At 35.3% G+C, this 13,363-nt stretch overlaps 1 protein-coding gene and 1 pseudogene across 3 annotated transcripts; one reads left to right on the forward strand and one right to left on the reverse strand.

Annotated features, from left to right (window-relative positions):
• LOC141701512 (systemin receptor SR160-like) overlaps positions 1-2,775 on the forward strand; it is a 37,957-nt pseudogene extending 35,182 nt beyond the window's left edge.
• Positions 2,776-3,250: 475 nt separating this feature from the next.
• LOC141708558 (LEC14B protein-like) lies at positions 3,251-10,551 on the reverse strand. Of its 3 annotated transcripts, XM_074512238.1 has the most exons (11): positions 10,386-10,551; positions 9,838-9,908; positions 9,161-9,676; positions 8,804-8,923; positions 8,283-8,360; positions 7,134-7,310; positions 6,358-6,435; positions 5,967-6,142; positions 4,474-4,632; positions 4,030-4,090; positions 3,251-3,639 (listed from the first exon to the last, which is right to left on the reverse strand). In XM_074512238.1, the coding sequence occupies exons 3-11, from the start codon at positions 9,551-9,553 to the stop codon at positions 3,457-3,459; spliced, it is 1,425 nt and encodes a 474-aa protein (XP_074368339.1). In that variant the 5' UTR covers positions 9,554-9,676; positions 9,838-9,908; positions 10,386-10,551; the 3' UTR covers positions 3,251-3,456. The 3 variants fall into 3 exon arrangements, with proteins under 3 accessions (XP_074368339.1, XP_074368338.1, XP_074368340.1); XM_074512237.1 differs by lacking the exon at positions 9,838-9,908; XM_074512239.1 differs by lacking the exon at positions 9,838-9,908 and having other exon boundaries at positions 10,356-10,551.
• Between the last annotated feature and the right edge of the window lie 2,812 nt (positions 10,552-13,363).

Here is a 13,363-nt window from a genome sequence, read left to right on the forward strand (position 1 = left end):
AATCATATTCAATATCAACTAGAGATTATCTTGTAACTGTGTAGTATATAAACACAGACATAGGGTTTACACTATATGTGTTATCATAATCGAAGTTATTATTCATAGTAACCCTATCAGCTCTCGTGATAATTTGTTCATCACTGAGATAGGACAGTTCCATATTGTAACAGAATTTATTGTGTTGAATAAAATCTGTTTTCTGTTACTTGTGTTCTTATATTCGATTTGATTGTGATAAACACTGTATTCAACCCCCTTCTACAGTGTGTGTGACCTAACACTTTGTCACTGTGATAATTGCAGTATTTGTCGGGGTTCCTCTTATGATTTGGGAGCTTCATCTTGGCAGGCCGAACGAACCCAGGATTTCCCTTGATTTCATGGAGAATCATGGAGATTGGCCCATTCAGAGGGGTGAATACGGCCGAATCTCTATCTCGACGTCGTTCGACCCCACTATCTGTCTCATTTCTTCCTTCTTTCCTACCATCCCTCCGGTCAGAACCAGATCTTGAGCTTTCATATCTATCTGCTCGCTTCGATCGGTCCTCCCTTCGAGAGTCTTTATATTCCCCAATGCTTTCCATTTTTCGGCGAATGTTCTCGCCCCTCACATATATATCATTTAGGGACTTGGGGGGAATCGTAAAGAGAGGAGCGATGCTTTTTACCTTTGTAGAGGTCTAGCCCCGCCGTTAAGAATCCCATTGCTTTGACCTTGTCCAAGTTAGTGACCATTCCAGCTTCCTCCTTACACCGAGCCAAATAATCCCCCAACTCTTCATTCGCCCTCTGTCTACAGTGGACCAGGGCTTCAGTGTCCTTCGTCTTCCGACATAAGTGCGAGTAGTACTTCAGGAACTTTCTTTTCAGCTGTTCATATGACCCGATGGACCTGGATTTGAGGGATTTGTACCACATTGATGATGATCCCTTCAGATAGGTCTTGAATATGTTGCAGAGCATGATATCATTATGCCCCATTCCAATCATCAGCAACTCGTACTTTTAGCAATGGTCCTCGGGGTCTCCCTTCCCATTAAACTCACTCATCTTTGGGAACTGCCTTTCCTCTCCGGGAGGGGGTCGATACTGTTCAATTTTTTCCGTCACGATCAACTCTCGTTCGACCCTTATATCACCGAACATGGCCTTTTTTAGGCGTGTGAGCCTGATTCGGGACTCGTCGGGTTCTTCGTCCGAATCAGATGAAAAGGGTTGCTTCGTCCTCTTCCTTCGGGGATGCGAATCAGAGTCAGACTCATCTTCTTCGTCATGCACCCTACGGTCCTTCATGTGCTTATTCGTTCTTTCTGGCTCATCGGATTGCGGTGCCTCACGCAATGCTTTTTCTTGTAGCTCAATTTCTTCTCTCTGGAGCTTTAAGGCTTTCAGCCGTAACGCATCTGCCTCTCTTCGCTTCGCGCAAGCCTCCGCCTCCTTCTCTGCTTGGTCATCTTTGGGCTTTCCCTTCTCCGCAGCTAGCTTTTCCGCTCAGATCTTCAGGAGCAAGGCTTCTTCCTCGGGGGTTAACTTGATGACCCCACCGGCGTCCACCAGGGATGACGTATGCCCCGCATCGTGTGGAGGGAACCCTGGTGGTGGTGAGTGCTCATGAACTATGTTTGTCATTGTCTCGATATCTCATCCCGTGATTCTCGTATTTCCCACAGACGGCGTCAAATGTTACGCCCAGATTCCTTCGGATGGATGAACAGGCTTCGGCCTTCGTGAAACTGCCTTCGGCTGTGACCTGAAAGAGAAGAGAATGCGAGGGATTCTTCCCCTGATTCACCTCCGGTGTGAGAATATGAATCTGGTTGTAAAGTGGGTGAAGAAATACAAGAAAATTAGTGTGTTCGAGAGAATGAGAATATTCTTTTATTTCTTACTTTCCAAGGGGTTTTATACCCAGTTCTGTCATTAATGTTCTTCCGTTACTCATTGTTAATGGAGGAGTGAAAAGGAGGCGTTATGCCTCATCTGTTTCCAACGGTTAGGAGGAGAGATGGGTCTTAGCCTGTAGCACTCCGTGGGCCTTCGATTCATGGATCTGGTGGACATTCGGCCCCGTAGCATATTTGTCAGATGTGCTTTCGTTCAGTGGGTCTTATTGGCCCATAGCCAATACTAGGTTCGGGTCACATGTGCTAGCCCGACTTGATTTGAAAAATAATGAATTATCCGGACCGACCGGGTTGGATTTTTTTCTCCCTCTCTTTAATATCTCTCGTTGTCAAAGAACCGGTTAAGTGGTCCAATTGATCGAGTTTTATGTATGATGATCGGGTTAAATTATTTAGACCCTAGTGAAAACCAGTTTACGGAAAATATTCCTAATTGTTTATTCACATTTCCAATCTCGAATTTATACTTGCAACGAAATTTATTTACCGGGTCGGTTCAACCCAATGATCAGGTCCAAATTTTAACAGTGGATCCTAGTTTTAACTTTTAACCGACTATCGGGTCAAATGTCACCCTTATTCGCAACGGTTCAAACTCTTGAACAACAATCGGTTCATGGGGCAAGTACCGAGTACACTTGTGAACAGATTATTAGATGCTACCATGCAAATTTTGTCCCTACAACATAATTACTTAACCGGGATTGACAATAATCCGACGGTTGAGCTTCCGGTTGATAGTTCGTTGTGTTTGCAATATAACTGCATGGTGCTTCCGGTTCAGACACCTCGCCCTTTAAAAGCTGGGAAGCAGAAGACTAGGCCAACGGGGCAGTGCATTGTATGGAATAAAGGAGTAAATTAGAAATATAATTTAGGAGTTATCTATTTATTTTATTGTTGTGAGAAATTATAGCTTAAGGAGTTTTTCTGAACATTTTTAGTAATTGCAAATTAGCCGAAGCACGTTATTCCTCTTGGAGCTGCAGGATGCTGCTTCCAAAGTTATAGTTGATAAATATATCACTGAAATTTAAAGCAGAAGTTTTGTCATCGATCTAAGTTGCATCGCGAATGCGGGGAAGATCTGATACACGCAATATTATTCTTATTTCTCATAATAACACACAGTTCACGTCGACTTAAAACTTGTGCAGTGATACTGAATTTAATTGTAATAGGCCTGAATTTATCTCATCCTGACCCCCTAGCCCCTAGGCGTTAGAACATGATGAAGTATGTGTTGACAAAGTTGCTCATCAAAAAATGCATCAATTCTTGCACTCTTTCAGATTTGAGAGGTGTCTTTGTAAATTGTATAATGTAAAAAGACCAAAAAATCATTGTAAGTATTCACTGTTATACCAGGCATTACATATAATACTGCACATCGCACGCAGACGAATTTGGGCTTATTTTTATCTACTAATGACTAGTGAGATGTATAATATACATAATACTCCTATTACTTCTGTTTTTCCTCGGCAGAAGAATATAATCACATCCACACTTAAAATTTAAAAGATGCCGTCAAGGTTTTTAATGATCACATCCTTCGGTTCCTTCTCGCGTTTGAAGGGGCTGATGTTTTTTCATCCCCAGGGAACTCCCACTTGACAACATCCCCGTCCCATGCAGAACTCACAAGCATCGGATATTCAGGGTGCCAACTACAATCTCTCACAGTTGATTTATGGTGCTTGAGTTTTGCAACTTGAGTTCCACTCACCTACATGGAAACATTGCCATTGGGAAACCATTGAAGAACAGAAAGGAAGATAAAAGGAAAGATTCTTAAAAATTTACTAGAAATAAGACTTGTTGATCACTTGATGCCCTGTGCAGGTTCAAGTAGCATACTATGTGTGTGTGTGTGTGTGTGTGTGTGTGTGAATGTTCATGGAGGTCCAGAGTTTTTTCTTTTTCTTTCTCCAGGGCGAAAAGAGCTTTCTTGTATGATGATTCATGAATAGGAAAAAGAAATGTTCTATAATTCTAATGCAATAGGTATCATTTGGGCCTAGGAAGTAACAACACAAAGCGGCAAAAAATGCAATAGTAGAGTAGGTGATACCAAATCCGGATAAATTAAACAAGTAATGCTGATCTTGATGCATACCACATCATAGATATAAATGCAAGAATCATGTGATCCTGTGTAGATGTACTTCTGGCCAGTACTGCAAAGATTTATTAGAAGAACGTTAATGTATGAAGGTCTCAATTCTTGCAAGAATAAAAGATACTAACAATAAAGATAGCTGTGCATTTTAGCTTTTATTTTCACAAATAGAGAATATGGCATCATCCTGTTGAAATATATATACCTCGCCCATTGATAATATTCTTACATAAAGTTGTTTGTTAGGCGATCCCACTAGCATATACTACTTGATTAAGCTTGTCATAAAAAAAAGCTGGCAATAGGAATGATTTTTATTAAAGACCATCTTTAAACTGCCGAGGAATTTTATTTCATTTTAATATAGTTTTTGACAAATATACTACTTTTGATATGCAACTCTGAAACAAACTAAAGAGTTCAAGTGAAAGTTAGGAGTACCTATGAGCTGGTGAGAAATAGCAACGAATGAGTGTACGCAAAACTGAATGGCCTTTGTATGTTGCCACTGACTGATCATATGGGTGTTTTATTTCTCTTGCCTGTGGCGGGTAGTCCATCCATCTGTAATCCCACTCGTATTTCCTAAAGATAGGTTTGCTGTCACAAAGATGAAAGAGATTATCAGTAAAACTTTATTAAGCCACTAATGCTAATCATTCTAAATATGATTCGTAACATCAAAGACACTTAAACTTCTTCATATGATCAACTGGAAATATTCTTCTTAATCTATAACTAAGCACAAAAACTTCAAGGCTTCAACAAAATAATATCTTACCGAGATATCTAGCAAAAAGAAATATATACTAATAAAAAATTCACTTTATATGCCCCTTTAGCCCTCCAGGGAATGACAGACCTAAAAACAATATAAGAACTTGCAATAAATAAAAAAAAGAACAATTGCCATTATACTTGCATCAAACCCCACCAATACAAAATTTAAAATTATAGGCAACTATTGAAGAACCAATCACCTTGGTACTGGACAATGGGGTTTAAATTGTTTGCTAGTTTATTACAGGAAACTATCGAACCAATATTCAAGCAGGGTGTCTCTGTGGAAACCGCCTCTCTACTCTCTAAGAGTAGAGGAAAGTCTGCATACATCTTACGTCTCCCAGACCCCATACATTGGGTGTGTTTGGTTTGCTAAGAGCCAATGGTTTAACTTGTTTATCAAATTAAAAGCATCTAGTAAGAGCAAATCACCCTGATCATCAATATAACAGGGTTTAAACAGAAGTTTTTGAATTGTATTACCTGGTCATTTTACTGAATAGCCTTGTTAGTCACTAACTTGCAACTTTTATTACCATTCCGGAACTTAATAAGATCATGGTATTACAATTAGTCAATTAACCTCAAGATGTGCCTTTTACATGGTTCAAGGTTTTAAAATATGCCTGCTTAGTTGTTTATAGGGCTGTACCAAATATTTTCTAATCCTATTAGGAAAAGGTCCTGTACCAAGCAAGATTCATTTTGTAGTTGCTTTGTGTTTGGTGATTTGCAGAGTTTGTTCATGTTTTTTCAAATGAATTTATGATTCAATCTTTTATCAAAAAACCTTAATTTTCGGATGCTGACATCTTAAATAGCGAGAAACACATTCACATAAGTGAATCAATATCCTGACCTTTAAAATTAAGGGCTAAATTTGTAATTATGACACATTGAAGATTATTAAACTTTAGATACTATCTGAAAGGACAGAAATATTGAACCTTAATGCATCCTCTGGGAGATGGAGTAGCCTAATTACTAGTAACACTAAGGCATGTAAATGTAGTATTTTTCAATTAAGTATATCAAGCAAGAATCAACATGGGAACTGGGAACATACTGATACCACTTTCCATTTCTGCAACTTGTGCACAATACTGAGAAAAAGGATCACATCAACTTTCTGGAACTTGAAATTGACATACCATTTAATATTAGAAGACATTTTCCGTATATCCCAAAGTTTGATGGTCTGATCTTTACCATTTGAAATTAAATATCGCCCATCTCCCCGGCTATCAAGATACGTAACACCTTCTAAATGTCCCATAAGGATCCCAGCTGGCTTTCCTTTTGGTTTGAAACAGCGCCTGTCCCAAACCTGTTTACAGAAGCAATTTAGGTTGCAATTGCATCCCCTTGTAAGAAAAGAACAAATCGGGCTAATATTATTTAGTACTCATTAGAACTCAACTGCCTCGGGAAAGTTTCGCCGTACAAATTCAAACTACGACCCTGGAATCCTGAATGACAACTACTTGTACCAACTGTCTCAAGTTTATACAACAGATAATCAAGTAAAAAGAATCTTTTTACCTTGCAAAGATTGTCATCACTCCCCGAATATATAAGGTTCCCGCTTTCATCGGCAAAAGATACAGTGTTAACATCGGCCTGCACCAAGTAAATATGTATTTTTATAGGTTCGAGCAAGTGCATTGTCATCTAATGTTACCGGTGAATTTGTCCTAACATGCTAAACAAGTAAACTGGCAACATCTATGCAAGATTGTGACTTGTCTACTGGATGAAATGCAAGTAAATCTAATTTACTGTTTTCCAAAGGATCTCTTGCCTCATCCGATCCTGAATTTATTATTTATTTATTTTTTAAAAAGCAGGTCTGCGTTCACAAGCCAATTCTGAAGAGAATAAATATGAAGTTTTCTAACATGATGTATCTATTTTTATGCGAACACATCCTTATTCTTTCCGTTCCCTAAAGATAAAATCACTTGATGAACATATACAAGCTTTAAAGCTAGCTTATATTTTTCCCAAGAACATGTAGACACACACACACACACCGGTCCCCCGAGAGCACCTGTTTTTTTTCTCTATACATAAATCTAGTAACAAATTACTCAAGAAGTAAATTTCCTAAAACCAAGTTTGTTCTCTGCAACGTTGCGGTCTTTAATTCAAAAGCAAGAAGCAATAAAATGGCTAAGATCAAAATCTTTATGGTAACATCTCTTTCAGGTCGTGCTAGCTTCCTAAAGAAACTTATTTCTTTCATAAAATAATAGTAAATTAACTGAAGTACTCTACTAGTAAAACATAAGATATGCAAACAAACTTGGTATCCTTACTGTGTGTGCATCAATTCGAAGCGAAAGCTTATTTGCTGCAAGATCATAAACATAAATTGCGTCATCACTGCTTCCAGCAACAAGTTCTCGCCCGTCTATTGAAAATTTTACCGAAAATATTCCAAAAGAGTATCCACCATCATCCTCCCTAGAAAATTCGAGACCATCATGGATTTCCTGAAATATTATATAGGCCAGATATGAATGCATCTAAGATTCTAAATAATAAACTAAGAAATTAGCCACGTCAAGGCTAAGCCTGTTACAAAGTCGTCCCAATAAAATAAGTTACGAATTCAGTATCTCAATTATGACTCTATTCATAAGGTAGGAAAAATCATTAGAAAAAAAAGTATCAAAAATTCATGTAGCGGGGACAACAAACAAATATTACTTGCTAGTTCCTAATAATTTGAACATGATAAGATAAGACAGAGAATGTAACGGAACTCTCATAATCTCCATCAAACGGCCACCTCTATAATCCGCAACAAGCCACACTATAATCAGGACACACACGCATTTTATTATTTATAAATATGACCATTACTGAGTAACTGATAATTAAGCATTATAAATATACACAGTGAAATTTGACGTAAGCTGCCGGAGAAGGTGTAATATTACAAATACTACACTATCACATAGCAAGTTGTTAACTCTACTCATTCCAGCTAGATGACAGCTGGCCCTCCACATCAGCTATTTCAATATAACAGACTGAAAGTTAGTTACAAGATAGATTAAGAGTTAGTTACAATTCCTACTAAATAGTTCCACCGGATAGCTAGCTATATATACATAAGATCGTACTCATTGAGATCGATGTATGAGTTTGTAAATACAGTTATGAACTGAAAGATAAATAAACAATGGTGTTTACCCTGTGTGTTTATTTTGTAAGCATTTTTCAATTTGTGAGTCAGTGAAAATCAACACAAGTGAAAGAAGCGTGTCAAGATATCCTCAATACTGTTATCAATTATGTTGTTGGAAGGGGAGACCTCAGAAGATGACACCAAGTAGCGGGAACTAAGGCAAGAGGAAACATATATTTTGAGAGGTACAAGCTGGAGTAAGTGCATAAAGTGGAAGAACATAATTACTCAATTAATTTTTTATAAAATATATAATATTTGCGGCACATACCGTAATATTTGCCTGAGAATCCCTTGCACCAGATGCTATATTAACAATATGAACTACGGGAGACATAGTGGCATAAACCTGTAACAGAAATATGAACAGTGAACTAAATAAGATTCCTCAAAAGTTATGTTAAAATTTCATGTTTTGTTTAAATATGAGATCAATCCAACAAAGTTGTAATTTACGAAAGAACGCCAGGCAGGTTTAATAAGATGGTTGCTAAAATATATTTTCCAACATCAGAACTACACTAAAGATGTAAAATGCTCAGAAATTCGCTTAGCACAAGATCTTATAAACAGTCGTCAGAAAGGACAAAGTGGGTGAGATCAAGAAGTCCAGAAAATACAATAACAAAATCTTGTGGAGTGTGGACATGCTTTTAAGTAACAACCACCTCCAAAAGCATAAGTTTGATTGCAGGTTAAAGATTGTGCAAAGGATATTGTATATATTTATATAATCAAGAGCCTAGCATCAATTGTATATAAACATAAATACGGAAGGCAGCAAAAGCTCACAAGATTTTGTCGATCTGGTGAAAAAGATGTATCAGTAACTGTCCATCTCAAGCTTTGCGCTATGATGTTCTTGTGAACTTTCCACTCTCTGTCTACGTCATAGATTCTAATGTGGCTTCCCTGTTAATCAAAGAACAAGAACAATATTGGATGAAATTTACAAAAGAGCATCACATGTGATTGGAAATATTGATTATCTAAATTAGATATGATTGGAATTTAAATCATAAAAATTACTGACTTCGCGAAAACAGAGCCCGGCTAGAATTTTAATAAATAATCAAGGGTGAATTTTTTTTTAATATCTTAATATAATATTATAAGAACTCAGCAAGGAGAATGGAATGATGTTTCTACCTGAAATGCAACTACACAAAGGGAACCATCAGCAGAAAATTGTGAGACATAAGCCCGGGTGGTCATTTCATCTATAACAGATGGACTATAAGCTGGTAAATATTTATTAAGAACATGACAACAATCTGCTGATGAAAATCTTCCTCTTCCTGATAAATTACATTCTCGACCAGCAAGCATCTTAACAGTATTAACTGAAAATTCACGCTTTCCTGGAAAAATGTGACTCAACTTTTCATGAGGTGCTGACCCAAGCTTTGTGAGTTGAGCAACTTCATGATCTAAACTATGTGCAGGTTTTCTGGGAGAAGAATTTATATCTGTACCAGAATCGGATGTGTCACTATTGTAATATTCTGATTCCATCTCCATTCTACTTAAAGCGTACCCCATTTTATCAGGTGCGCTTATCTACCCTCTTCAGACTCCACAAAGAAATACTTTAATTAACACACCAGTATTAGACAGTGTCTTGCCTTCATCTCATCCATAAATTGGCCCCAAATTTCATAAACCCTGCAAACAAATAATATTTAATAAAATATTTCAATAAATTCATCCATACATCTCCACAATTATGTACAAGTATCTTCCAGGAAAGTATAGATGGAATTCCAGGTTTATGGTTATTTAAATGTTAAAGATGATTTGATCCAATAATCCCTCCACTAACGCACCTCAAGATTCTGGAAGTGTTGGCATAATTCATAGAAGCTCAGAGGGTCCTTAAGTTGATACCCTCCTAAACCTTGTATTCACAACAAATTATAACATCACGACATGTGTAAAGCATTTTCTTACAAAATGCAACCAATGTCAACATTCTTCGAGCCCTCATAACTAAATCCAATATCTCAAGTACACAACATGATTGATAACCAAACCACATTTTAAAGATATCTCACTAATAACAATTCAAATTCATCTCAACAAAATCATTATCAGACTTATACAAAATCATTCTCATGTGCTATATCCCAAGTTTGCCTACAAATATAGTCAACTTAGTTGCACCTGAATATTAATTTTCCTCAACCAAAAATAAACCCACCTATAATATCTTGATAACTCCATCTCATCAACATAAAAACAAACACATAGGTTGCATAAATAGATTAAAACAGCGCAAATAGCCAAAGAAATATGTGAAATAAAGAAAAATTCAAGTAAAAATAATAAGTTAAAATGCAATAACTGATGAAACTATATGTGAAGAATTTGTTACCTGGGTTGCTGAGATACTGATCTGAAGATACTGCATCGATTTTTTTATATTTGGATATATGATCAAGACAAAATTGAAATGCAGAATGAGAATATTGGGGAAGACTAGACTAGTAAAGTAGGCTTTCCATTTATATGTACTTGGTTTCCTTTTTCTTTGTTGGTATTGTTAAAAACTCAGGTCGTTACGACTTGTGGTTTTCGCTGACTTCACGTGTATGTGCGAGGTTCCGTTTACAAAAACGGCATTCAGGTTCTTTCACACCGTTTTTAAATTTTACCCTTTTTATTTTTAAATGTTTAAAATTTATTTTTAAAAATTTTCAATATAAACATAACGTTATTACAATATTATTTTCATTTTTTATATTTTGTTATAACAAAGATGTATATAGGCTAGTGATCAAAACCAATGTTAAAATACAAATAACAAATCCGTGATTGATATATGGATAATTAGTGATTATAAAAATCAATTTTATATATTTATAACGGTGGCACCAGTCATTTGCTCATCAATATTACGTAGTTTAGTGATTTCCGGTAATTTACTAATTATTTATGTATAATTTAGTGATAACCACTAAATTGTTAAATATAATTTATTTTTTATATTCAATGATTTTTCATATGTAAATTAGTAATTTTGCGGAGATTTCTATTTGTATTTTAATTTAGATTATAAAATTTACGGATGAGAATTCAAATTCTAGCTAAATACAATACAATATTTCATCATATTTTATCAACTATTTTTTTGAAGAAAATCAATTATTGTATCATAATATCAAATTTTGGTGGTATGAATGTAATCTTTTAATATTTATGATTGGTTAAATCTCTAATAATATTCTATTTAGAATTGTATTTGTACATTATATTACAACTGGTGTTTAAATAGTATTAGAACAATGTAATTATTTTTTTATTTATGATTGTATTAAGAATACATTTATTCTAATAAGATATAATCTTAATCGTATATTTTAATTAATCAGATCAACGATTGAGATTATTTGACGGTATATGATCAAAGTTTTGGATAAAAAATTATTTACGCTTATTATATATATTATTATATATAAAGAATATAATTTATATTTTTAATATGGGTGCCCTTCCCCAACCAAGATTGGTTGGAGGAGGTTTGTGAGCCAACAAATCAAAGCCGTTAAAGTTAAAAAAGAATTATTAGGATTAAACCCTTCCGCAATGATTCATTGCGGAAGTATGAAATTACCTTTGTGCCCTTAAATAGTAGGGAAAAACAGGAGACCTTCCACAATGAATTCATTACAAAAGGGAAATTAAATAATTAAAAGAGAAAAAAAATTATTTTTTAAAAATGCCAGAAAAAAATTTCAAGAATAAGAAATTTTGAGAAAATAATTACTGTAATTTTTTTACCGAATTTGTTATTCCCAAGGAACTAATAATGAGATTTACAGAAGGGGGTGGGGGTTGAATGTAAATCTCAAAACTTTTTCAAGTTTTGAGCAGTTTCAAAGGCTAAGTGTTTTGATGAACAATTGTGTGTGAATTGCTTTGAGCAGGTGCAGATAGATATATATTCAAGACACAAATGTAAAGAACACAAAAGCTTCAAAAACTTTTCTGGTGGATTTGTTGTTCCACCAGAGATGTGTATTTCAGAAAATATGTGATTCAAAGAACTGATCACAACTACGTCCTAGTACAAACCAGATGATTTTCTCTCTATATTTTTCTAAATAGCTCTGGAAAATTCATTATCTAATTACTAGCTGCAACTTGGTTTATATATCACCAAGTTTACAAGTGAAGACAAAAATAAAATACAATATTTAAAATAGTTCTTCACATGTTTCTTCTTCATTTCTCTATCCAATGCAATCTAGGATAATCTGTGAATCTTTAAATACTTCCTTGTTTGCACCAGAATGGAAATGCTGCATTTTCTTGATTCCTCCAAGAGGCTACCACATTCCAATTGTCTCTGTCAACCCATGTGCCTCTGTCAGCTTATGAATTGTCACTGTCAACTCCTATTGAACTGAGCATCCGTTGAAACTTTCATCCGTTGATGGCTTTATCCGTTGATGCTTTATCAGTTGAAGCTTTACCCGTTGATGCACTCATCCGTTGATGGATGTTATCCGTTGAAGCTTTGGAGACATTCGTTGAAACTTTGTTTCTCATTCGTTGAAGGCCTTTAATCTATCAGTTGATACTACTTCATTTATACAAAATTACAAGGCATGAAATATTTACAATTAGCCCTCCTATTTGCATATCCACTAGTAGTCAACATGACTTATAATTTCCCACAACTTCTAAGAATTATAACTTAAATACAGAAACTGAAATGTGCTACAATACTAAACTTATTTCTAAGTAAAGTTACTCCATCAACGGATAGCCAGAATGGTCTTATCCGTTGAGGCTACAAACACTAGATTTCTACTTAAGTGTTTTGCTTAACTTATCATCAAACTAATACACATATTCCTAACATAGGCTATTTCGGAAGTAGACTTATTATGTTCACATTTATATCCTTATAAAAGTATTTTTTAAAATTCGTAGAAACATTTTTCTTAATAATAAAATTATATTTTTTTATTAAATAATACTCGTTTTAGTAATACTACTATTAGATAACTTGAAAAATGTATATCCGAGACGGTTTTTGATTTATAAACTTATCATAAACTCATGGTGTACTGAGACCATGAGTTTATGAATAAAAATCATCATGTGTATGAATCAAAAATCATCCAGGGTACGCGTTTTTTGAAATAATCTAAAAAAATCTAGGATATTTATAACATAATTTTATTATTTCATGATACATAATTTTATTAGACCCCCACCAAGTTTTCCTTATGCTGGCAATCCTGTTGAGAATCTCAGTTTTGGCAGTCCTGGTAAAGCCAGAATCCCTTTTGATAGCAGAGTAGACTCTAACCAAGGTAGAATAGCCCTCATTCAGAATTCTTT

Source organism: Apium graveolens, chromosome 2 (genome assembly GCF_009905375.1).
Source record: "Apium graveolens cultivar Ventura chromosome 2, ASM990537v1, whole genome shotgun sequence".
NCBI lineage: Eukaryota > Viridiplantae > Streptophyta > Magnoliopsida > Apiales > Apiaceae > Apium > Apium graveolens.

Bases quoted from the DNA above. Each gene is read 5' to 3' on its own strand.
- LOC141708558 (XM_074512237.1), bottom strand. From the start codon at position 9,553: ATGGGGTACGCTTTAAGTAGAATGGAGATGGAATCAGAATATTACAAT. The intron at 8,361-8,803 runs GTGAGCTTTTGC...TTTCTGTTACAG, and splicing joins CACCAGATCGACAAAATCTT to GTTTATGCCACTATGTCTCC. The intron at 3,640-4,029 runs GTATGCATCAAG...GTTTCCATGTAG, and splicing joins GCATTTATATCTATGATGTG to GTGAGTGGAACTCAAGTTGC.